Raw genomic sequence first — 27,929 nt, 5'->3', positions numbered from 1 at the left:
TAGTCGAGATATTTTTACTTTGATATACCACAATGCAATTTAGAATTACAGAATAAAGAATATATATATATATTTTTACAATATGTACAACTCTTGATGCAGCTCAATATACAATGCACTTAATGTCGAGGGGGAAAAATGATATAAAATTAAGGGAAAAGGCACTTGGCTCTTAAAATAGCCTATATACAAGGACCAGACAATTTAAGTCAAAGTTTATATAGAGAACGTTTATCAGGATTTTGAAGCAAGTGTATCTTCTTCATCCTCCTCATCAGAATCGTCTGATCCATATATAGCTGAAACAGAAAGAATTAAAAATATTTAATATATTAAAAATTTTTGAAAACAATTAATATTCACGTAATAAAGTTAAAATATGTCTGGAAATGAAAAATATCAGATTGTGAGAAAAACCTCACATTAAGATATAGTTTACAGTTAAATGGAGCACTTTCTTTCATACCTTTCTATAAAAATTCAAACTGATCATTTTTTTTTTTACGAACTGATATTTTTAATTAAAGGTAATAATATTTAGAGATAATTAATCTGCACATTTTAAGATATTAAAATGTTTACGAGAAATTCTCTTATCAGCCTTCTGAAATAACTGTTTAAGAACAGAGATGATTGTGACGCTATTTCAAAATTTTTGAAAATTAGTGTGATTTAAAAATCGAAATTTTGAATGTACACATATAAATACTTACATGTGCATATTATACAACAATTTCATCATCAGAAGAAAAGGAATCATTTTGGTGGGGGTGAAAAAAAAAATGCAAGTCTAATAAACTAGAAGGTGTGCCTATCTAAATGAGCTATTCTGCTGTGAACAATATCTCGGATATTATATTTTCACAGAATAATTAACAGAAGTTGTAGGAGAAAACATTATACACATTAGCAGAGTATTTAAGAAATGAAATGTAAACATGCAATAACACACATTAATTTCTTTAATTATGTTATGTTATGAATTAATATGCTTAGTTTCTAGCTTTGCTACTGAAAAATCAGCTTCATCTATACAATATTTTTTATGTAGACAATATATTTTCACTTAATTCTTCAAATAACAGATTAGAATACGATGTATCTACATCAATGGAAGTTGGGAGGAAAAATGTTTATATACCTGTTATTCAAAGTAAATATACAATTTTGGAGCACCTTTTACAGATTTTTATTTTCATCAAATAAAAGGAAGAAATAAATTATTAAAGTGCCTACACTAACAAATAATTGACAGATTAACATTAGCAGTAAGGAAAATACTAGTTAGCCGCAGCATTTACCTGCTATGTGTTATATTTAATGACAAATCCCCCCCCCCCTCCATGCATTATCAACTGAAGTAAACAGCTCTTACATTAAAACATTATCAATATGAAAATCATACAAAAAAATTATATTCCAAATAACAGGTATTTAAAAAATGTGATTGAGAACTGAAAACTAAAATACTAAATTTTTGGCAGATATTTAATGGTAAACAAAGAAATATTTCAATCATTCTTAATTTAATTTATTTTGGAATTTGATTTTAAAAAAACTGTCCATTTGTTTTCTGTACTACTAGCAATACTTTGAACTTACCCTCACCAAATTAGGCAATGCTAATTAAAAAAATTTAATTAAAACTATTTATAATAATTACAAAAAATGTGTTTGTAACTTAAACTTTAAATGGAAAACTTTAATTGGGTGTGAAGAAGTAATTTTAGGCTCTACGTATCATGATCAAAAGAAACAGTGTAGAAATTTTTCCTGTCGATCATAAAAGGTAGTGCTTCTATATAAAATCTAAAAAAAGCACGCGACTTGAGAGATAGTACTTAATTAAGGGTTTAATTAACCTTTTGAAATGACAAGTTCAGACTGTCAGGAACTTTCTTGAGCAAGCAAATAACGACAACATGCACTCACAAGAAACTATTGAGTGAACACGCTTTATGAAAAATTTTATTTATGACTCCTCTTCCCAAAATTAAGAAAACAAATCTATCAGTCTTAGTAGTGCTGACTGAAAATTTATTGCAGTTCAAGAAGTTAACATAGAATATATATTACTCTAGTCAATACACGCGACTTCATTCGCACGGAAATTTTGATGTGAATTTGAATATTTGTCAACAAGCAGAACACAATGTGCATGCATGAATTTTCTACACCAGTTAGTGTAATGCAATGCAGATTAGAAATTTTTTATTTCCTTTATTCTGTTCTATTTTAATTTAAAAGTACTTCAGAATGTATCCGAAAGATCGATTAATTAACAATTTTTAATTTTAAATGCATCAAACACTAAGAAAATGAACAGAATCATTTGAAATAATCGATCAAAAATATCGTAAGCCTTGCCTCTTCAGCATGGGAAAGAAAAACAACTGAAGCCCAACTCATTTGACGGTGGGGAAATAAAGACTTTTGGCGGGAAAGTTAGTTTTTAATTAATAAAAAATTAATCGGAACAAATAGTAGCCTATGTCTTATTCCAGACTATAATCTATCTCTGTGCTAAATTTCATCTAATTCCAATCAGCCGTAACTGACTAACATACATCCATCCAAACTTTCACATTTATATAGTAGTATAGATACATGTATATACTTACAAGCTATGCCTCCTAATGCACCTTTCAACCTCTTCCTTTGCTGCCCTTCATCTTCTGGAGAAAATTCTCTAACTGCAAAAAAAAAAAAAAAAAAAAAAAAAAATTGTGATTGCTTTAAATATAAAAATGAATAAAAGTACCTTAGATAACAATGCATAATAACATCTCTGAAAATAATAATAATAATAATAATAAACTGTTATTTATAAAATAGCTTTTGTTGAATGTTACAGGAAATTTCTTTCAACACTAATTCTGCAAAAAAGAAAATGGGTTTGAGCAAATTATCATAAACACAAAGAAAACCTCTTTAAAAATTAATTCAAAATTTTTGCAGAGAATAAACTCTTTTAGGCATTTACTGATTTCCAAATAGTCAAAAAGCTTATTGGGTCTATATAATAAAAGGAAACTTGATGCATTTGCGTACAGCTAGATTTGTACAACATATTACAAAATTACTTACTGGCAAACAATGCAAAAAATTTTTAATTATAAGAAATACAAATTATAACTGACATAAATAACAGGCTATTAAAAACCACACTGCTTTATAACATTGTTTAAAGACAAGAATTATGTTCCCAATTATAATTGCTTTCAATTGAAAGTCAAAATGTTTGATGAGTTATATATATATATATATAAATAAATAAAAGCTAGCTGCTTTCTTCTCTCCTCTTAAATGAAGTAATAACTTAGACATGTTAATGAAATAAAAACTTTATTTACTGATTGAATAAATAATTTTAGTTTATTTTGTTATTTGAATTAAAGAAATACAACAAAAAGCTTTCAAACTGAAGTTATTGAGCCAAACATATTGTTATGATTAGATTTACATAGTGGTGTACTTTTTAGATGAGGGAACAGGTTCATGGGACACTATAAGCAAGGAAAGATGTACATCCATTTATTTACATATCATTGTCAGCAAGATACAATACTTTCAAAGATTGCAGAAACTGTACTAATTAACACTTTATTAATAGATTATGAAATTTATCCCCTGCTTTTAATATTATGAGTAATATAGATAAACTCAATCTTAAAATCAGATAAGCCTATCTCTCTCTCATATTATATAAGCTTATTTTGGTTGAAGCAGAGAAGAGACTTTGTATTTTTAATTTCGTTTTATTCTCTCCCGGGTGACAGGCACGATTATTTACAAGCAGAGATGCGGACAATGCACGTCCGCCACAGCGCGAAACAAAAGCAGAAGTAAGAAAAGGGAGGAAGGATCACTAGTCTTACATACAAATGATCACTAGTCTTACATAACATGGGATTTCTGGCCACGTGTCAATTGAATACTCGTGTTCACCTTGGCAAGGTCAACTGATGGCGCAATAATTTTTATACAACTTCAGTTGAATTAAAAGTGGAATGAGATCAGGAAATAAGAGAATGAAATTACTATGGGCTAAATTAAAATAAAGCTTTGGAAATTAATTTGGTTTAAATTAAGAGTTTAAAATATCATTACACACACACATATATAAAGCATATTTTAGCAGATGTGTGGTTGAGAAGAGAAGACACTTTTGAATTTTTAATTTTGCTTTTTTCTATCCAGGGAGGCATAATTTATACACAAGAAATATATCAGTCTACATCATGACACAACAGAAAAAAGAAAATTTTCCCTTAGTGATTTTATAATGAAATTTTGATGGATTTCTTGGACATAAGTAGATTTAGGATAGAGAAATTTAGGTACCTTTAAGAGAATGTTGCAAACCTTAAAAATTTGTATCTCTTCACTTGGAGTGTGAGGAAATGGAGAAATAAGCAGTTTTATAAAGCTCAGTTGATTTAATTAAATAAAAAAGTTGGAACTAGGCCAGGAAATAAACAAAAATTTTAGAATGAAATTAATATGGGTTAGTTAAAGATAAAAATTTGGAAATTAATTAACATTTAAAATGAAATAAAAAGACATCATTACACATATATATAAGTCAATGTTCATTTCTGTTTGTTCTCTATAGACTAAAAAAAGACTGGGCAAATTTTATTAAAATTTTGCATGCAGAAGTAAATTGGAAAGTTTGGTGATAATTAACCAAAACATTATTTTTATTAAAATCTTTTTATGCCTTTGCATTGAATCTTTCTACTTCTTTTCCTATGCCAATGGAGGAAGGCAGATTCTTTTCCCACACAAATGATGAAAGACCTCCGATGGTATGGAAGATTATCTGCCCATGTGCAGTGTGTTTAAAATTCTATAAATGGGAAAAATGGTTTAAGACTGCACTGTTTCCCCCCTCCTGCATGCCAAGAGTTTCCCTTATTGTTTCAAAAAGAAAAGGAGGGGGGAGGGATTCGTTTTATGCTGAGAAAATTAAACATTGTTAATCAATCCATCTTTCAAATGTCTCCTGATGTACTTCTGAATTATATTAAAATACACTAGAAAAATCTACCTTTTCATTGTCTTTACAGGTTTGGAAAATTAAAACTTATTTTTGCACATGAGCAGATTGTTATTTAGTTTCTGAGATATAATGGAAATGTTAATTTTTTTTTTAAAGTTTCAGTATGCTCAGTTATTTTTAATTTGGTGAAAGATTAATTGTCATTTCTTACCATTTGCTCTTATTTCATTAATATGGTTATTGTAAAATCAATCAATAATTTTGAATTTTAAGACAATATTTTTATTTTAATAAAAATTTTAAAAATCATGCATATTAAATGGGTATGTCAGCTAATAAGTAAAACTGGGAAAATAACATTAAAAATAAGATAGCATATTAACCTTCTTTTTCTTTGGCTGATGATGGAGTTGAGGTCAAGGTTGTAGGGGGAGGCGGCATGAGCTCACGGTCCTGGGGATCTGATTGTTGTGGCGGGTTACTGGGTCCTCTTCTGGGCTGCAGCTCTGTTGGATGGTTTACATTAGACTCCTGCAAGCTAGAGTGTTAGTAACAACAAACAGAAAAAAACCGGTTAACACCACCAGGAACCTACTGGAATACCTTCTTTCAAATGCTTATCACACACCCAGCTCACAAAGGTGGCAATGAAATGCTCACACCTAGAACTGAACATGGATGTACGACACAGGTACTGTCCTAACGGATTTTGAAATTGTTTTTATTTAAATAACATGAACTTTGTCAAATTCGGTTATACTGTTATTAAAAGTTTTGGCAAAATATTAACCTATCAACTGGAACTGTAGTCAAAATTATAAACCTGAATATTCTCTAGCAGCAATTCAATGTAAATTTTGAGTTCAAGTTGCATTAAAAATGCAAGAAAATAGCTGTGAAATCATAAAATTATGTCTTATGACAGTAATTAAGGAATCATTAGTTTCCATGTTTCAATAATAAAAATAAGAGTTTATTCTTTCTAATTTTTTTAGAACTTATTATTTAGGCTAATTTTTAATTTGTACTATTTAGCACATGCAACAAAAACAACACAGCTGCAATGCATATATCTGAAACCGTTTATACAAAAATAATTTGCAATTTAGTTAATATTTTTTTTTTTATTTGAAAAAATATTTTACTACCACTTTTGCAAAATGTTTTAAAGATTCAATAATAAAAAAACAAAAGCGTTCATAATAATTTCTTTTACCACTGAATTTCAGAAGATCGCCATTTTTCCTTCTTCCGATACTACTCTCTGCCTAATAAAACAATCTGTCAAAATAAATCTAAAATTTGATTTAGAAAGAGAGAGAAAAAAAATATTTCTTAGAATTAATTAGATTTATTTGCATCTAAGTTAGTGATTTGTTCCTTTTTATATATAAAATAAAATGAAAGTGGATGAACAATGCGAGAAAACAAGTGCCACGAGAAATGCTTTTAAGCTGTGCATTTTTAATAAAAATTTTAAATCAAAATGCAAAATCAATAGTTCTAACGAAATATTAAAACACAAAAAACATTTGTATGCCAAACAAAATTATAAAATTCTCATAAGAAACGACTTTAAGCCTTTCACAAGTAACACGATTATACATTTGCATTTTATAAAATTACTTTTAATTCTGAAGAATAATATTAATAATAAGGTAGAAATAGTAGCACAGCAGAAAGGGGGTAAATATTTGTCAGCATGAAGAAAATACGAAGATGCAGTAAACATGCAACCTAATATATTGCTAGGGAAAAAAAAAAAACATTTTTTGTATGGAATAATTTCAAATTCTCCAAAAGTGAAATTTAAAGAATCAAAAAGCTTAAAGAGTATAAAGTTGGAAAAAAAGAAAATTTAAATATCCATGCAATAGTATTTAAAAGAAAACAGACTTTTCAGAACTTTTATTTAGTTTCAATTTTTTTTTTTGAAGTTTTAAGAATTACTATAAGAAAGTAAATTTTAAGAATTACTATATTTTTTGGTTATTGATTAGTTAGTCTATGTTAATTCCTATATCATCAATAAACATAAATCATTATTTACACAGTGGTCCAAAAAACTTACCAATACGTAGGTGCTGTATTTACAGATGAAGGCACCGAAATATTCATATTACTAAAATATCTATGTTTTGCAAGTTCAGACTGAGTTATTGGAGGAGGATGTGTAAATCGAGATTGCACGGGATAATTTGTAGGTTCCGTAAGAGTTACTACCATAGATGTTGCAGGCATTGGAGATTGGGCTAGATTGGCAGGCTGAAAATAAAAAAGCATTTTTAAAAAGTATTTTTCACTTACTAAAAGATTAAACTGTAATAAGAAATTATTTATTTTTTAGATGGAAATCTCACAAAAGGCATATGCTAATCTTAAAACCAATTTATATTTACAGAATTGAAGATGACTCATAAATACAGTTGATATCCTTGAATTTTTCTCTATTACAATTTTAATCTTTTATTACAAATCTAATCGTCCAAACTTCATTTTTGGTATAGATAATTAATTTCCTTGAATGAATCATAATGAATTGCTAAAAACATTAAGACAAGTCATGTATTGGATGTAGTTAATAAAATTTATTTAAAATTATAAAAATCAAGTGTGAGTTATATGTAAAATTTTCAAATAACTTTCAAGATGGATCATATCAGGAAAACAGGAAAGGCCCAGGTAAATTGTAGGACACAAAATTACAAAATAAACACTTAATATCTTTTGCTCAAACTATTATAAATATATGTATTGCTTGTACAACAACAAAGTAAGCAATTATAAAAAACACACTATATTTTTAGTTTGGTAGGGTTATTTTAACTATATTATATTAAACGTTATCACTTTTTCCTGATAGTTAAAAATGAAAAGATATTTTTTATTATAAAAAATATATAAGCATATAAATAGAAAAGCTACAATAATTTTTCAAATGTACAAAAAAGGCAAAAACAATCACCAAAGGTACAAATCTTGTAAAATGATAGATAATTAATTTCCGAAAATATTTATATTCGAAATAGCAAAGCCAGCATGTATTTTAAGCAGAGATTATTGTATAATATTCAAATCTTGGAAGATACATAAAATAATGACTATTTTAGAAGACAGATAGTGTGAAACAAAGTGAACCGCAGAAGAGAGGGGGGGGGGGGGAATCTTTGACATGAATTTATTAAAGTGCTGCCTATATACAATCTGTTCGAAAGATATAATTTTTTTTTTTTTAAAAGAAAAAGAGGGAACAGATCTTAAATACTCAAAAACAAACAAACAAAAAAATGATAATACATATAAAATCTGATCATTTAACAAACAATGCCTGCTAAAATATCAATCTTCATGCCATCAAAGAATGTCACTTTCTTAAGAAGTAAAATATACATAAAGAAAAAAGGAATTCTTTGAAACAATTGGATTAAAAAAAGTTTAATGTCCCATTTATAAGATTTCCAGGATGGAGTTAATAATTTTGAATAGTAAACAAATAATGAGTTTACAACCTGTAAAAAATTATTACTGCTCTTTTTAAAAATTTTATTTGGATATCATTTGTTACTTATTTTCCATGCATATAGTACTTGTTTTTGTCGGCACAGGTAAAATTTGAATATTTTACTTGTTTCGCTCATTTTTATTAATTTTATATTCATTATATTAATAATGAATATAAAATTATTAAAACTAATATAAATAATATACTACTACTTAAAATAAGTAGTAGTATATATTATTTATATTAGTTGTGAAATTGAATTCTTTATATTAATATGCTGATTTTATACGATTTTTTTTTGTTGAAAATTTAGGCTTAACTATGCAAAATGATTGCGTCTGTGACTGGCTGAAACTCAATTTCCCAAATGCTTTCCTGCAACAGCATTTCTTTTCTGAAGACTGGTCTTAAAGGGGTTAATATGCATTAAACCTTAATTTTAAAAAAAACCTTCTAATCTAAGACTCAAGTTTGCCATTAGGCTGCAGAGGGCTGAAGTTAAAAATGAATAACTATACTCAAATAGTTACAATACACTCAATAAAATTTAATATCTTTTCCATTCTCATAGAAAACAGTAGATACACTTTTATTAAATTACATGATCACAACTTACTTACATCTATCTCCCCCTTTTTGTTAAATATTTCTTGGAAAATTTCACAGAAGAAATCAGTTAATTCATATTAAACATACCTGTAAAGGTGGTACATTTGTGTATACCACAGGCTGTATTTGGTATGCTGGCCTAGGCCGTGCAGAGGTATAAGCAGCACCAGTAGGGAGTGTTGGAACAACACTAAGAATACTAACTGCAGGAGCCGCTGGGCGAGCTAGTACAGGATTAGCTGGTCTTGCAATAATAGAATTTGTATTGGCAACATATGTTGGATAAGAAATGACAGTGGGAGATATGGCTAAAATAAAAATTCATTTATGAAATTCAAACAAACAACAACAACAAAAAAGAGTAAACATGCATTTTAAATAATAAAATTGTTCATTAACCACTTTTAAAAACAGTTTTTGAATTCATTTCAATACTTATAAAATTCATTACATAATACATAGATAATCATGATTTATATTTAAAAATCTAAAAAAAAATTACAGATATGAATATTAATTATCTTAATTTGAACCTACATTCTTAATAAACTTTTTTTTCTCTAATAATAGTAGTAACCTCAAGTTTTAATAGAATGCAATAATAAATTTATTTAAAACATTTTCTGTATAACTAACTCCCAGTTTACTTTAGAGATACTATAGATATTAATTTCCAACTAATGAAAACTAAATGCTTTATTTCATTTTACAACAGTTCCTCTAGTATATCAATTATGAAAGTGAGGAGAGGCACAAAAGAAATTTAAACAACTTATTCGCTGGTAAAACTGTTTTGCTTTTGAATTATCATATGTATATAAAACAGGAACATATGTGGTACAGTAATTGCTCTTATAACATACTGTGGAATAGCAACAGTTACATGTAAACAAATCACTAAATGAATATTACATACTACTTCACTGACTGCACCACTAATTAATAAAGTTGAAAAATATCATTAGCAACTCTTGGAATAAGGCTCATCCAAAAATCTATTCATTCAGAGAAGGGAAGAGAGAGAGAGAGAGGGGAAAAAAAAACTCAAGAGATAAGCATCATACAAAGGTTAACCCTCCAACTGCATATCTCATGATTTACACGGACAACATAGAAGTAGCAAAATTTGCACAACCCACGATTTCCATGAGGATTAATTTTTTCCATTTATTTAGTTTCCAACTTGCTTTTTCTAATTCATGGCTTCATTTTGGCTTTTCTGGTTTAATTCAGATCTGGGTTAACAGACAGTGTTAGTTGTCATAGTTCAGCGAAATATACAAGCACGGTTTGCACGCTCTTTTCAAAGCTCTCATGCAGGAACTTTTTTGCAATTTTTAAACCTATTTTGATAAAAAAATAAATAAGGCAGTGAGAGGGTTAATCAGGCATGGGAATAAGTTCAATCATTTTGAGATTACTATGGAAAGTAATGGCTATATCCTCCAGAATCATAACCTCATAAGAATGGTTTTTATATAAACCTTAAAACTCAAAATATTACCTTATAAACAATATCCATGTTATTTCTGTACAATGTTTTCATGATTTTTTTAAAATAATTTTTTAAAAATGTAATACTTAATCTGTAACAAATGTTAATATTATGAATCTCAAATTCATCCATCAAAACATTTAATCATGTTTTGCAAATGTTAATTTTAAAATTTTTTATTTGAACATTAATTCCAAAGTAACATTTTCACTTTTGCTTTTATTTTATTCAATTACATTCATGGTTTTTATATTCATTGATCTAAAATAAATTGAAATTTTAAAAAATATACATTCTACACTAATATTTAACAACCCCAAAAATTAATAATCTAGACAAGAAAATTGGTTGACAAAGGTAGTTAGTTAAAACAAATATATTTGTCTATTTAAAGATATTTTGCATGTTTTCAAAATGTAATAATATTTTTAGATTAAGAACAAATTATTATTGAGCGAGATCACTTCAAAATTGATCATTATATCAGAACACACTTATTTTCTATAGCTTATTTATTTTCAAAAAATATTTATAAACCTGGCAATTCTTTAAAACAAAATAATTTATTTGCTTTTTTTTATGCATACTAATTTTTCTCAATTTTAAATAACACAAAAATTGCATCTTCTTAAAGAAAATCAAAGCATGTAATCATATTCTTAGATTTTCATTAAGAATATCAACTAGATTATAATTTAAATTAATAATACATTTAAAATTCAGCTTAAAATTTTATATAATGTAATTTATCTTTTGAAATATGTGATACTCATTAAGACAGTCCAACAAGCAATAAATACTGAAAAAATCATTTTATAATAATAATAATTTTTTTTGGATATTAAATAAAATTTATCACAATTTTTTTTTCAAAGCTGTGGAATTTAATAAAAAATAAATAAATAAATAAATAAAAAAAAAAAAAAAAAAACCTGCAGATAATTTATTATTCATTCCAAAATATTACGAATTTCAGCAGGCTTTTGAGAAATAACATAAAGCATCAAAATGAAAATTTGCATTTATTAAATAATTGAAAGCAAAAACTATACTTTTGTTAAAAAATCAATCAGATGACCCAGAGTAAATATGCAACTAAGTTTAATTTTTAACAATGTAAGAATATCTGAATATGCAATTATGAAATAAAACAAGAAATAATAAAACATCAATTAAATACATTATATATTTAAAAACTTAATTTTTTACTAAAACTAGTTTCGTAATTTAGGGTCAATGCATTTTAATAATAAAATATAAATTATTGATACAATTTATTAATGCACCATGCAACAATAACAAAATGCTTACTAACCTTGAACTGACATAGGTACAGAAGAAACAACAGACACAGGAGAAACTAGAGTAGGCATACTAGCATGTATTAAGCTTGGAATACCAGTAGTTAGAGTTGTACCTGAAGAAACAAATGGTTATCATGCAAAAATGAATGATAAAATCTCATATTTACAGTATCCACATTTAACAATAAAGTTTTAAAAAGTGCATTGTATTGAAAAGCCATTCTGCTTTGTGAAATTCTTTAAGAATTTTTTAAAAACAAATCAATAAGATAATTAAAAGAAACAAACAAATTCTTTTATAAATAAGATAAAAACATTTGAAAATCTTTCAAATATCACCACTCAAAAACAAACAAATAAACCAAAAATGTAAGGGGTGGGGGAAAAAAAGCATCCCAAATAAATATTAGTTCTATTGGGTAGAAATATTTTATAATAATGAAATTCATAAGTGTTTTAATGCTTAATTAATAACTTATAGCAAAAACTGTTAATCAGTTACCTCACCTACCCAAACAAATTCAGAACACTGTATCTCCAACAAATAAAAATATTCCAACAAAATTCTATAAATTATAAAATTAGCAGGTTAATGCATGTAAAACTTTAATAAAGAGCCTTATCTAGCCTATCACTGCCATAAACATATAATCAATGGTACATATATAAATTAAAGGAAAATAATACACTAAAACAGACAAACAAACAAACAAAAAAAAAACAAACAAGGAAGAACGCTAAAAGATACAAAATTTCAAGATTATTTATGAAATGAAAAAAATCTAATTGCTGACATAGTTTTTTCTTATTTAAGTAATACATTTAATTTTGATCCAAAATAATATGACTATGCTACAGTAAAGAAATATTACCACTGTCTACACTCAAAACATATTCCATTTGCCATAAATTATAAAGTGAAATATATGCGTAGCAGTCAAAGTAATAAAAGTTCTTATAAAACTAATTTACTTACCAGCTACAGGTGCTGCTACTGATGCTGGTATCTGTATTCCTGTAGCAACAACACCTGTACCTGCAGGTAATGTTCCAGGAAGAACAGCTGGTGTTACCATCACTATTACGAATTTAGATTTTAGAAGCAGTTAAATAAAATCTACCATTGAAAAGATTACACTACAATCATGTGTAAACACTGAAATTGATTTTAAACACCAATTCATGAAACCCTTAAGAAATAATTGAAGGTCATTTATCACTTTTTATTTAATGAAAATTATGTCAATTTGGTATAGCACTTTCAGTGTAATATAGACAATACAACAATGCTGAAATTTTTAAGAGAAAGAATAAAATTGAAGATTTTAATTAACAAAGCAACAGAACTTCAGGAAATAAACAGCAACAACAAATTTTCAGACTATGTATCAACAAAACTTCATAATTATTTTTTTCTTCAGACACCAAATAAAATTTCAAATATATATATATATATATATATATATATATATATATATATATATATATATATATATATATATATATATATATATATATATATAATCTAGATATTGAATAACAATTTTCTTCCTCATACAGTAAATAACAAACAATAACAAGTCTGTCAGCAGGTGTTTTGAATATAACCAACATGTTATAAATGGGGAATAACTATAGGTAGTATTAATACACATTGATGATAAGATTGCATTCCAAGTACTTACAAGGTAACAATCTATCTTATCTTTCCTGTAATTTAAATGGATATATAAAAAATTATCGCTCTTTCGTCTTCCAAGTTTCACTTTTGTACTGTAGTATACTAAATTGTTTATCAAATAATTATTTCCCTGAAATACTACATAAAGCATGAAATATACTCTATAGAACATGCAAAATGATTCTGCAGAAGAATTCTACTGTTTATTATTTTTTTTTTTATGAAAATGCTTCAGTTCAGTAAGCATGCTATGCGATAATTATCATTTATTGCCAGCTTAAAATGAAAATTTAGATTTTAGGCAAAGCAAAAAGTTAGGGAGGTACACAACTGTATAAGGCTTTTAAAATAATACAATTGCATGCCTATCAAAGTTTGAAATTTTGTAAATTTTCATACTCATAGTCCTGATAAATTAAGTAGTTACTAAAAGAAGAATAAAGGTAATTTTTTAAATTAATGCTACTCTCAAATAAGCCAAAATTTTACAAACACTATATATTAGTTTATAAAATGTCTTGAGTTGTATTATATAACTAATGTAAGAAGGGGGAAAAGTGTTCTTGCCAACATCTCTTTGTTAGTCAAATTGGAATTCTAGTAAAGTTACCACACTTATACGTAAAAAAAAATATAATAATTTACAAATATGAAATAATATCTTAACTTACATTTATTGACTTAAATGTAGGTTCCAAAATTAACTTAAACTTTAGGAACATGTTCTTTAAGTCATTTAATATTGGAAAGTTGTATCGGAGGAACAATACCACTTCAACTGCACCTCCTTCTTATCTTTCCTTTAGACTCTCATAACTACTAAAAAGACTCCAAGCATTTTTTTTAAATGGTCTTTCATATAACCTTAGCAGCAATAAAACTGTTTATCTCTATTAACTTTATATAAGTCAAACGATGCAAAAGCAACATATTTACCACAAACTTTAATGCACAAACAGGTTTAGAAAAAAGTTGAAATGTAATATGAAGAAAAATATTTAAGCAATGTAAAAATTTGCACAACATTTTTTGAAAATTTAAAGCAGTACAAACAATTCTAAAATGTCATTTCTAACATTTATGGACTGGCTTATCTGCATTCTTGTTTTCTGCAAATTGTATAATAATAAAAGTAGAATGGTACATTGTCACAACGCATGCACAATAGAAATCAAAACAAAAGGACACTTTAATTCTTCTAGAAGGTGATTTTTATTTGCATTTCTAATAAAGATACAAGGCTTAAAAAATTGCATTAGATTACAGATGAATTTAAATGCACTATGCAAAATTAAATGTCAAAAACATTAATAGGAAATGAATTAAAACCATTAATATTTAATTAAAGCATTTAGTGTAGCTTCCAAACATTAAAAAACATCACTGAACCCCCTTTTAAACTAAATAAGCAGCAGCAACAACATAAAGATTTAATTACAATTAAAAAAAATTGGAAATTAGTAATTGGATAATCATATGTTACAAAAGTAGTTATTTAATAGAGCTAACCTTGATTTTGATAAGCAACTGGAGTAGCTTGAGGTAATACAATAGACGTTAATGGTTGCAATACAGACTGCTGTTGTGCTTGTTGCCATTGAGCAAATTCTACATGGGCCTGAAAATAAAAATGTTTCATTTTTCAATATTTTATATACAAAATTTTAAAGTGATTCCAAGTTTATATTTTAAATAATATATATTTATAGTAGATTGAAAACAGCAATAAGGAAAACATCTTAAGAATATATCAGGCACAAACCTGAAAATGTATACACATTACAATTATTTCATCACATATTGATTATACTGAAAAATAAAGCTGTAATGAATTTTTTTGCTATATTATATATATATATATATATATATATATATATATATATATATATATAGAGAGAGAGAGAGAGAGAGAGAGAGGGTAAAGTGACTGCTTTATTTATGTGTGACTAAAGTTAAGCATGAATAAAAATTAGTTCAAACTTTTCATTATATTCTGTATTATCTCTTGTTTCTATTGCTAATTTTAAATTTTAGCCTCATGATGAGAATGACATATGAACTGGCAACCTTTTTCAAACTTCCACACTACTATTTGGCCCACAATATCAGATTTAACATGTACCAGACCTATATCCATAATGGTCTTTTCGAAGAATTGGGCTTCAAACTTGTAACCCTTTGGTCCTGAAGCCAAGACCTCAATAACAGATAAAGAGGCAAAACCAAACCTAAGATTTGTTAACTGGATATCAGCTTTTCTAGATAGCCTTGTCTTTTAGTCTATCTTGATTATAATTATCCAATCAATAAAATATTTTCTTTTGTATAGAAATAAAGTATACATAAAATTATTAAAAACTATAAATTTATGATTTGGCAAAAAATGGTATAAAATATAACACCTCCAAAACTTTCAATTGTAAATAAGTAATAAATTAATAAAAGGAGAGAAAAAAATCTAGCTAAGACATTTCAGGTGTTATAATTTAAACTAGCATTAGCTTATTAGTATAATGGTATTTAAAAGAAAAACATTTCTTACTGTTTCTACTAAGTTAATTGCCAGTGCTTTGGCTGCTTGAAGGCCTTCTGGTTTGGGATGCCTAAAAAAAGATATTCAGTACATAAATTAAAAAAATAATTTAAAATTCAATAAATACCACAAAACTTGGAAAATAATAATAAAATCTATATATTGGCTACCAGTGGTCAGATAAACACTAATTTTCCCTACATCTCTCACCAAAAATTGACATCCCTTTTATCCCAAATTTATGTGTAATTTATATATTATTTTAAAGAAATAGCCAATTCAGCAGTTGGAAGATAAGACAAGTAATAAAAGTAAATGAATATTTTTTACAAATCCTATGTTTTACATAAAATTTTTTTTATTTAAACCATATGAGATTTCATAGTTGTCCCTTTAATTTTTCCTAATGATTGCAATTCAATGGATTTTTTCAGTTTCTAATTTTACTTCTACAGCAATATAACTGAAAATCTGAATAAGCAGTTGTTTACACAAAACTAAAAAGTAGAAATGTTAAATAATATCTTTATATCTATCGACTTAAATGTGGGTTCCTAAATTAACCTAAAATTAAGGAACGTGTTCTTCAAGTCCTATTAGTATTGGAAAGTTGTATCGGAGGAACAGTGACACTTTAACTGCACCTCCTTCTTATCTTTCCTTTAAACTTTGAAATTAAGACCTTCATTTTTTTTAGTCCATCTTATATCACTGCGAAAAAAATATTATGATAGTATACAGGATATCCATCATATTTGTAGTCCAATAGTTAATTTGTTAATCATTTAAGATAGACTTATACTTCAAATTAAGGAAAGAAAAAAAAAAAAATGTGACCTAAATTTTTATATACTGTTCAGTTCTTATTGGTCAAATTCTGAAGCTTTGAATACTATTACTGTAGACCATTTCAATGTAAACTAAAGAGGACTTGTCTTTTGCCAAGAGAAAATTTTTCGAAGTGGCCATTGATTGGCACAACATAAAAATTCAGAATTTCATAACAAATTCAGTTTTAATGACAGAAAAGTTGATTTTTCTTCTTTTAAAATAATAGGATCAAGAATATTTTACTAAATATAACAAATGTTACCAGAGGACTGCATAAAAGCACAGATAAATGATTTTCTTTTTATCAGTACATAGAACAATATAATCAAAGCAAATTTAATTCCAAATTTTATTTAGAATACTTTACCAACTAGAAGCATATGCATGTCTCTAATAATATAATAAAAGTAGTTACTAGATAAAGATTGATATAAAAGATAATAAAACCTTCCCACTAAATCATTTAAATAATTAATAATTCAGGCAAAATTGTTTTATACATTATTTTAAGAGCAAAATCTATTTAAAGTAATGAATAAAACAATCATTATTAAATCATTAATGCTTTTTTTTTTTAGAGTATCAGCTGTTTTTTGAAATGAGCACGAAATTGTTCCAAGCCAGCAAACCTTTCTATTTGAAAGTTACTTTCATACAAACTAATCTAGTGCCATTCATAAGCATGGTAAATAAAATAGCTATTTTTCATCCAAACAAACAGTGCCAACATTAAACTTGAATAATACTTGCTTTCTAATAAATCTTTCTATTTACGTGGTCTGAATCTCATAAGTGCCACATAATGTTCCATTAGATTCTACATACAAAAGTAACTAATGTATCGTTTTAATTAATAAATTAAATTAAAACATGGCAAAAAAAAAAAAAAGGTAAATACAGATATTTAATTTGGCTATGAACTGCTAAATTTACAGATAGTTCACTTTAAGACCATATAATCCAGGCTGAGAATTACTATTCTGCTGTGATTACATTGAAATAACCAATCATAGAAACCTACTATAGATCAATTCTTATAATACATATTTCTAATTCATATTAATGACAGAAAGAGAAAGGAAATTTAAGATCTCTAATTTAAAACACTATAACATGATTCACAATTGATTCACTTATCTTAATATTTTAAAAATTTAATTTTAACCTTTTGCCTGCCGCAGATGTATATATACTTCTGAGCAAGTCAATGTGTTAACTGCTCCTGGCGTATATATACATCTCGCAACTATATACATGGCATTGGGGACCGAATCTCGCAAGTTATCCTTGGCAGGTAAGGGGTTTAATTACAATACAACATGAACAAGAAGCAAATACAGAAAAAAAAAAAAAAAAAAACCATTTCATGCTGCAGCACTTTGAGCATACATTTGTATAAAAAAATACTACAAACCCACTTAAAAATATTTTGGAAATTTTATTAAAATTAAAGAGAAATGTAAAAATAAAACTATCCAAAACTAAACAGATAATTTTTTGAATTTTAAAATGGCCTAAAATATAATACAATAATTTTAGAACAAAATTGTTTTCTTTATTCAGGGAAAAAAATTGATTTTAATTTTAATTGAAAATCTTTCTATAATTATATGTCAAATCTGATAACTCTAGTACAAAAATTTAATTGCATAATTTGACAGCATAAAACATTATGCTAAAAAAGATTATATAAGTCACTGGTAAAATAACTACAGAAATTTAAAATTTGATTTTAAGATAACAAAGATAATCTTACGTTATATGTATGTAGAGTGGTTCAAATGCCTCCCTGCCAGAAGTCGGTTCAAGGAAACCCGAGCCTTTACCTCTTAGCATAACTGAAGCACCAGTTTCAGAACGGATATGTTGCAAAAATGAGCCCTAAATGGGGAGAGACAGAGGAGAATAAGTGATACATAGTTCCTTCATCCTTAGAGATATACATAGTTCCTTCATCCTTAGAGATGAATTTTCTCTTTAAAATCAAGCAGCGTCAATAGCAATTAATTTATATTGTAACTTTTTAAAAATGTGCATTCTAAAAGATTTCATTTTTTTTATATGAGATCCATAGAGTCCTATTTAAGCAACTAAATTTTATTTCATCAAATGTATGTCTATAGAGAGTTTTATCACAAAATAGATCTGGAAATTTAATCTATTAAAAAGGCATATGCATTCAGTTCATGAATTTGTCCATAAATATTATTCTTATATCATAGAGGAACATTCTGCACCATAATATTTTTTCTATATTATTACAAAAGTTAATGAATAATTTGTCTCACCCTTGTTTCAAAAATACATACAGAATTTAAATTTACTATATAACTTGGTTGTTCAATTACTAGGTTTTATAATATAATGCATAAAGGAACAGATTTTACATATATATTTTCTGCAAATTATTCTACATATACTTTCAAAACTACAAGCATGTAGATATATTATTTGGAGATGGAGAATTTAGATCCTGACTGTCATGACAATTTTTAAACATTTTGAAATTAATTGCCACTATTTTTTTTAGTAATAGCTATAGTTAACTACATTGTATACAACTTATTAGTCTATAAGAATTATTAAAGAATTAAAAAAATTAGCAAATCTATACATATACATCTAAAAAAGCATATTTGTACAACACCCTGAAAATGGTATAAAATGATTAGGTACTATTTACATACATTATAATAACATCAAATTCATATTCTATAATTTATTAATGTTCACAGTGGAAAATATATATTCCTTGAAATAAAAAAAAAATTTTTTTAGCAATATCTAAATGATAAGTTAATATATTTAATGCTGAAATGATAAGTTAATATATTTAATGCTGAAATAATAAGTTACTATGATCATAATAATAATGATAAGTTAGAATATTTAATCTAAATGATAAGAATTTTAAATATTTTTAATGCTGAAAATAAAAGAACTTATAAAAAAAAATCTTGATATTAATATACTTACACCAGGACCCAAAATCTTTTCTCTAACAGGATATTCAGATGGAGCTTGCTCCAATCCAATAAATACTTTATCCTGAACAAAATGTGACTGAAAAAGGAAACATTAAGATGACTGAAAAACTAAATAATTAAGATCATGCAATAATAGATATATTATTCAACTAAACATAATATTCTACAAGATGAGATTTCAGATATACATATTTTTGTAAAAGATGCATTTTTTCATATTATGATTTTGACTTATTTTTGATAAATTTTTGCATTCAAATTTCATTACACAAACATAATAGTAAAAATAAAATTAGCATTAAAGTTTTATTCTTTGATTGAAATAATGACTCAGAAATATGACTTTGAAAGATTTAAAAGAATGACTCGGAAATAAAAATTACAACAGCAAAATAAATAATCATTGTAAATAACAATCTTATGAAAGATATCAGTGAAAGAAATCCCTATCAATTAAGAAAACCCAATCCATTTTAAATAAGCAAGATGTAAACTTATTTATAAATATTGTTTAAGCCCTTCAAAATAGAAAAGGAATAAATAAGATATTTCATGACCTATGGCTTTTTAGAAAGAAATTTATTATAAATTCAATATTTTCATTTTATACCATTGAAAACACACACACCTCATACATCATGCAAGAAATAAGATCTAATAACTTTATGTCAAAAAAATGTTTTTTAAATTTTAAAATGAATTTACCAAGAAGTTACAAATAAAAGACATAATGTGATCAAAAGTTTTAAAATACTTTACAACAATTCCAAATATTAAAACATTTTAACAAAAATCTTTTAAGGCTTTTTACAGAAGTAAATAGCGACTTTTTCACATTCAATACACAATTCCAGGTTTACAAAGAGCAAATGTATTTTATATTTTTATAGTTTTTCTTCTTCTTCTGAATATTAAAAACATTAAATAAATTAACATACTTACCCCTGTAGGAACATGATTTGCTTGAAAACCAGTATTAACAGTACCATTGGTACAATTTTGAGGATAAGTTACAACACCAACAGTAGGACTTTTTGGAAGACCAGAAGATAAGACCTCTTGATCAATTATTTCTTGTATTCTTCTCACAGCAACTATAATAAATACATGCCTTCTTTGTCATTCAAGTTTAAAATCATAGAAATTTTACAGAATTAAAATTATAGAACGTATTTAGTTACTACATTCATTTTATATAGCTTCCATCATAAGATCATGGATTCATTCATTTATTATTACATGTCATTCAGGCACAACTGATATAAAGCCGATTATATAATGTTTCTCAAGAATGCTTCCATTTTATGTTTAAAAGACATACGTGTGAAGCCTCCCATATTAGTAAAATAAAATTGGGTAACTCCAGTCTTAGAAATAAAAGTGACAATAAGGAAGAATCCACGGGAAATTACTTCATGAAAAATTCTTTTTAAAGACAACAGAAGCTCTAATATTCTTTTGATTGTTGCAATCGAAAATGATTTCATTTTTTTCTGAATCAAAAAGGGTTTATAAAAATAAATAAAATATTTCTTTCTGTCAATTTTTTTTCATATTTTCTTTTGCCTAGACAATTTCATGAACTAATTTTTCTCACACAATTATATATAATAGAAGTATTGTTCTGAAACAAAATTTACTAATCCAGAAAACTTATGAATTTTTAAATTTAATTTTTCATTTTATTAGGTATTTTTCATGTTATTATCCAATAATCAGCATTTATAAATTACTAGCTTTTATCCGTGACTTCTTTCCTGCCTACCTTTCCTACGCGTGGAAATAGATTGGAATTTATAGCATTGATGGCTTTATCTATTGTTACTCCTGCGCATACATGAATTTTCAATGCCAATTGGGGCAACACAAATGTGTGAATTTTCTACGCCAGTTGGGGTAACGCAAAACAAATGTTCAATTTCCTTAATTAATTTTTTATTTTAATTTAAAAGTACTTCAGAATGAATCCGAAAGATTGATTAATTAACAATTTTAATTTTAAATGCATCAAACACTAAGAAAATAAATAGAATCGTTTGAAATATTCAGTCGAAAACATGTTAAGCCTAACCTGATTAGAGTGGAGAAAAAAACTAAAGCTTTATTCATTTTTAGCAGGATTTGGCCTCAGATTTTTGGCGGGAAAGGTAGTTTTTAATTAATAAACAATTAACCACTGAATAAAACGAAATAAAAAGTAGCCTATGTCCTATTCCAGACTATAATTTATCTCTCAGCTAAATTTCATCCAATTCTGTTCAGCCATGATTGATTAACAAACATCCATCCATCCAAACTTTCATAATAATAATAGTAGTATAGATTGCAGCTGGTCAATCTATTTTTGTTATTGAAATATTTTATAAATATTAAATAAAATATTTAAAAAATTAATATTTTCATTAAATTTTAACCAAATTCAAAATAGTAAAAAGCATATTCCTTTTTAAAGATTAAATATTTCCCTGATCATTCAAATTTCTAATGACAAAACAAATAGGATCAATATTTGAATAAAAATTAAAATTAGGAGGCAAAGAATTTAGACGAACTAATACTTAATTGGCTTTAATTAAACATAAAAAATTAATTATTATGAGTTAATTTAAAGCCAAATTAGAGAAATTGTGCTCGTCCCCCTGTCAGGATTTACCTTGCCCCTCCCCTCATCATGAAACCTCTGCCCCTCCCCCATCTTCAATTCATATAACAAAGAGCATACATAGATTATAAAATTTTATTTGAAATAAGTAACTTACCTTTAACAGCTTCAAAACTTGAAGCTTGAACATTCAAATATAGAGGCCGGCACCTTAAGAAAAATATTGTTAGGTTTGGCATTCATTAACACACCATTACTCGATGATTAAATTAAATGAAATGTATCAGTGACTCACTCAGGTGTAGCAATATTTTGTCTTTCTTCTGGTGTCATGTATCTGCCTCTTGTTGATATTGCAGCTCCACTAAGTTTGCAAATCTAAAAAGAAAGATAATTTTGTTCAAAAAGTATTAAAACATTTAGAGCATTAAATATATGATAAATATTTACATTAAATAGCATATAAATTTTATTTTCAAATTTTTCGTCATAAATATCTTTTTTCAACACTAGATATTTTATGACAGATGAGCACTAATTACCAGTTTAATAAAAATATATTAAAAATGTCAGAGTACTATGTAATATATTAACAGAATTTATGAACTAAGGTTTCAAGCAACTTCTTAAATACAACTGTACATTATAAAGGTAGGAGAAAAAAAAAAAAAAAAAAAAAAAAGAAAACATGCTATCATTATATAATATGCCCGCATTTCTTCCTTTACAATTCAGTTTTTAATAGATTATCGAGTTAAAATATTAAACTCGCAAAATATAATAAATATTAGTAAAACATGTTCTTTGCAATTTTCAAAAGGTTACACTTGGATAATAAGCAACACCAGATATATTTTAACGATTCAAAGTGGTAAAGTTTTTCAATGGTAAAGATACTTCAATGCCAACTGCAATATTATTTCAAAAAAATAGTTACCTCATCTTGCATATGACCTCTGGTCAACAAATTTCTTGCACTCAAAGGAGCATCATTTATATCAACTTCAGCAGTCACAAGATCACCAGCAATCTTAGATCGGTTATTAGCAAAATTATTTCCAATCTGTATCAAAAACAGTAAATGTTAAAACACAATTCAAAGCACAAATAAGTTTATAAGATTGTAAAATTCATTTACTTAAGAGAAACAACAACAAAAAGTATAATGATGCTAAGTTCAAGAATTCTACTTTTCAGCAGAGCTAGTCACTTATCATTTTATAAGCAAACTTTAAGATATCTACTTTATTGTTGGATTTGCCTTAGTTTAGAAACAGGAGAATAATACACAAGATATAACACAAAAGATGAAAATTTTGGATTTATTACCTTAATTTTCAATTAAAGTAACTTCAAAAATCCTATATATATTACAATAATTGCTTTTGCTAGTTCTTCTTCCACTGGAAAACATTTATAGCAGCATAGAATACTTTCATATATAATATTTTTTAAAATAAAAACCATTTTTTAAAGATAAAATATTAGATTATACAAGTTCTTTTTATTGTCAGAAACATTTTTTAATTACAATTTAGAATCCTTTTGTTCATTTGCCAGAAAAATTTACATTGAAATCAATAAAAAAACTACTGCTAAATATACATTAAAAAAATCACTTTCAGAAACTAAAATTAAGATAGAAAAGTTCGAGGTTTCACTGTTATCTAGTAACAAAGGAGCTATAAATTTCTTCTTTTAAAATATGGAAATATTCAGTTATTTATTAAATTTTGTAAAACCTAAGAAAAATGCACACAGAAATTTATTTATCAAAATAAAGGTTTCCACATGTGTGGAGAATCTTATTATTGGTCTTCTGAATTTCCCACTCACGATATTTCAGCATAGTCTTTTACAGCTTGAAGCTGCTGCTGTCATTGAATATCTGTTTCACTTGCTCATAAAAACTTAATTTTTATTCTTATTACTTTTTATTCTTTATATTTATTATTATTTCATTTGGGTGACTAACTTATACTTAATTTTAGACATCATTAAATCATTATTTTAAATCCAATAAAAAATATTCTCAAAAGATATAATCAATATCCAAGAGACTTAAAAAAATAATTTAAAGTCCTATAAGAAATTTCTTGCCAAACAAATTGGTTACTATCCACAACAGAGATCTGGAATATTTCATTATGCTATTTAAAACTATGAGCACTCATTCTGGTTATATGCGAGCCAAGTGATAATAGTTTGTCAATAAATAATATCAATTCATTTAGAATGTTTCACCAATGTCATCTACATCAAAGTGACAATACATACAAAACTAATTTTTCAGTATTTATTTATAAAAATAAAAAGATAATGGATTAAAAAAAAGAACAAGTGGTTTGAGAGATCCCAGCAAGTAATAAAGAGTTAACGGTTAACTTACATTCAGGGATGGGGGAAGGGGGAAAAAAAATCTTGCATGCCAAGCCTAATATTCAGCTTTTGGAATTTGACATAAAAAAATATATCAACAAAACTGTCTCAACTGCATATAGATTGTAAACCTCAGCCTAAAATAATGTTGGAATTTTTTTTTTTATTATTTATGGAAAAATTATCCTTTTGTAAATTATACAAAGAAATAATTTATTTCTTAGTATTCTTTTTAGTAGCATATACTATACTATAATGAACCTCTAAGTAAATATTAAGAAAAAGTTACATAAGAGCATAAAACGTGGAAAAATAAAAGATCTTCAATTTGTTTTCCCCCTCTAATTAGATACTGGATGCAAGGTCTACAGAACTAGTAGATCATTTCTCTCAAAGCAATATTTTGTCATGTGCTCTAAGCAAAATTGGACACAGATTCAAGAAATTCAAAGTTCTGTCTTGCTCAATCAAAGTTTTCAATATCAATTCACTATGATGCTTTGTTAAAAGACAATTTTTTTATATCTTAATCGCGATTAGAAGAAAAGGTTAACTAAGGTTTTTATACATAATTGCAAGCGAGAATGGGTTCTTAGTCAACAATTTTTCATAAAATAAAGAAGTAATGAAAGTGAAAACAATGTTGGGAAGTAGTAACTCTACAGCCTGAATGGAACTGTCACAGACTTTGAATTCTCTCAAATCTATTCCAGTGATACTGACTAAAAAGTAAAGCAATCACTGCAATATTGTGAGAAAACAATTAAATGATGAGTGAGATAATAATTAAGTTTTTCAAAAACATTAAATAACAAGATTATTACCTTGGGTTTAATTTGTGAAGAAGACAATTTTAATTTTCCTTTAGCTATTAACATAGCATTGACCTTTGCTGCAGCCTCTGCAGCAGCTTCTAAGCTGCTTTTACTCATTCTAAATATAAAAAAAAAAAGATTAAAATTAATGAAGAAATGATAACATAATATGAAAACATAGAAGGTATCTTAATTATATACCCCCACTTTGAATAACTATTGCAATGATTGGTATTAAAATTTCACAACTTAAATTGATTCATTTCAAAAACTAGATCTTGCTATTATTTATTTTTATAATGGGAGCACCCGAAACATAACTAAAGTTCAAGACTAACGATAATCTATAAACCGACAGCAATCATTAAAAAGAAATTTAGCTTAAATATCAAATGATACACTTAGAGATATTTAAAATTCAATTACCAGTTACATTTGAATGACAATGACTAAAAATTAAAATACTTTTTGTAACTGATCAATTAAAATTAATCAAGATTCTACATCTATATTAGTAATATTTATGCATAGAGCCTTTAATTTAGATAATAAATTTAAAATCAATACCAGATACAAAAACAGTTATAAAATAAATATAAGTTTGTATTTAGCAAACAGTACTCTAATATACATTAATTTTAACGATTAATTTTGAGCTATTTATTACCTTAAGTTTTTTAGACCAGTAAAATAGAAATCAACAACAAATTTCGTTACTGAAAAGCATTTAAATTTTTAGTATGCAGTAAAATAAAAAATACTTCAACTTACTAGCTAACTTTCAAACTTAAAATTATATGAACATATATTTATCTCAACTTAAAGATGAAGTATATAATTTTAGAGAAACTATATTTAGTCTAATTATTTACAAATATAGCAATTATTTTAAATTTTATTATTAGCTTAATTAAACAGGACATAACATTCAATAAAAACTATTTTTGAAAGAAAATCAAAATAAATTATATCCTGAGATATTTCAAAGTTTTGACTTATGTAAAATAAAGCAAGTCATTCATTATTTTAACTACAGATTTGTAAGGATATATTTATTTTAAATAATTTTAAAAAGTGTATAACACTTATGCCAATATAAAAATACTATCTAAAACTTAGCCATTAGAGATTAAAGGTAACATTAGAAAAGCACAGTACCATGGTAGATTGAAAGGAAATGATTTTTAGTGGGAGAATATTTATTGTTCTTTCTACATGCTGCATGATATCAACATTACGTATGATATATACAATACAACTATACAATATGATACTTTGCATATTTAACTAAAATTGATTTCTTTGCATTTCTACTAATATGACAAAAATAATGATAAAAAAAAAATACATCATAACTGAAACAAAAATTGACACTTTTCTTATGAAACAGAAAAATGAGAATCTGGCATTGATTCAATTTTCAAAATTACATCAATAAATCTTAATTATAAATACGATAAATGCTGAAAGTACAAACTTCCAATTCTTTTTCACACAAAATATTCCGATGAATATTGGTAGTTATACTATGAATCAACAAACATAGATGATTAGTAAACATGCGTGCAAATGATTAGAAATGCGCAAAACAAGTAAAATGATGAGAAGGATTGATAAGGCGTCACACATAATTTGGCAGTACTCCAACTTATTAACATAAAAAAATTCAAGTTAACATTATTAGGGTACATCGTAAAATCCTATCTAGTGCACATTAAACTATAAAAATTAAAAAATAAGAACAAAAATAACAACAACAACAAAGAAGTTTTTACAAATCTATACAACGCGTGTTTCTAATCATTTAGAGCAACGTGCTATATGCATGAAAATTCTCTATATCTTTTAGCAGCAAAAAGCATTTCATGACATAATTAAAACGAATTATCATGCTAAAACTATGCAATGACAATACAATAAAAATAAACAGAAATGAATATTTATTAAAAATAATTCTAAAATGTGTAACACGTACTTGTGGTTAATTACTTCTTCTACAGCGAATCCATAAGATTTTATATGCAGGTTTACTAATATAAGTAAATTTAGATTAATTTGATTTCTGCATAATTTCAATAACAAGGAAAAGAAATTTTCTAAGCTCACTAATCTTATGATTACGGAACAAATTATACGGAGGACAATGCAAATAAAAAAAGTTATCCCCCCTCCTGGGCAATGCCACT

General features: G+C 26.4%; 1 protein-coding gene and 1 non-coding gene across 5 annotated transcripts; both read right to left on the bottom strand.

The window, feature by feature from the left end:
- Nucleotides 1-27,922, bottom strand: LOC129971564 (KH homology domain-containing protein 4-like). 4 transcript variants are annotated; one of them, XM_056085445.1, is made up of 17 exons: nt 27,719-27,922; nt 25,753-25,861; nt 23,487-23,612; nt 22,845-22,927; nt 22,707-22,759; nt 20,890-21,041; nt 19,937-20,023; nt 18,717-18,841; nt 16,139-16,199; nt 15,106-15,214; nt 12,892-12,993; nt 11,927-12,028; nt 9,204-9,424; nt 7,077-7,270; nt 5,389-5,543; nt 2,622-2,693; nt 1-299 (listed from the first exon to the last, which is right to left on the bottom strand). In XM_056085445.1, exons 2-17 carry the CDS (start codon nt 25,858-25,860, stop codon nt 235-237), a joined length of 1,815 nt encoding a protein of 604 aa, XP_055941420.1. In that variant the 5' UTR covers nt 25,861; nt 27,719-27,922; the 3' UTR covers nt 1-234. The 4 variants fall into 4 exon arrangements, with proteins under 4 accessions (XP_055941420.1, XP_055941421.1, XP_055941422.1 ...); XM_056085446.1 differs by lacking the exon at nt 27,719-27,922 and adding an exon at nt 27,221-27,337; XM_056085447.1 differs by lacking the exon at nt 12,892-12,993.
- LOC129973133 (small nucleolar RNA snoR104) lies at nt 14,269-14,384 on the bottom strand. The gene has a single exon (XR_008784964.1). It is a non-coding gene; the product is annotated as a small nucleolar RNA snoR104 (small nucleolar RNA).
- Nucleotides 27,923-27,929: the final 7 nt, after the last annotated feature.

The sequence above is a fragment of the Argiope bruennichi genome, chromosome 6 (genome assembly GCF_947563725.1).
Source record: "Argiope bruennichi chromosome 6, qqArgBrue1.1, whole genome shotgun sequence".
In the NCBI taxonomy this organism is placed as follows: domain Eukaryota; kingdom Metazoa; phylum Arthropoda; class Arachnida; order Araneae; family Araneidae; genus Argiope; species Argiope bruennichi.
This window is presented reverse-complemented; position numbering and strand designations above follow the sequence as displayed.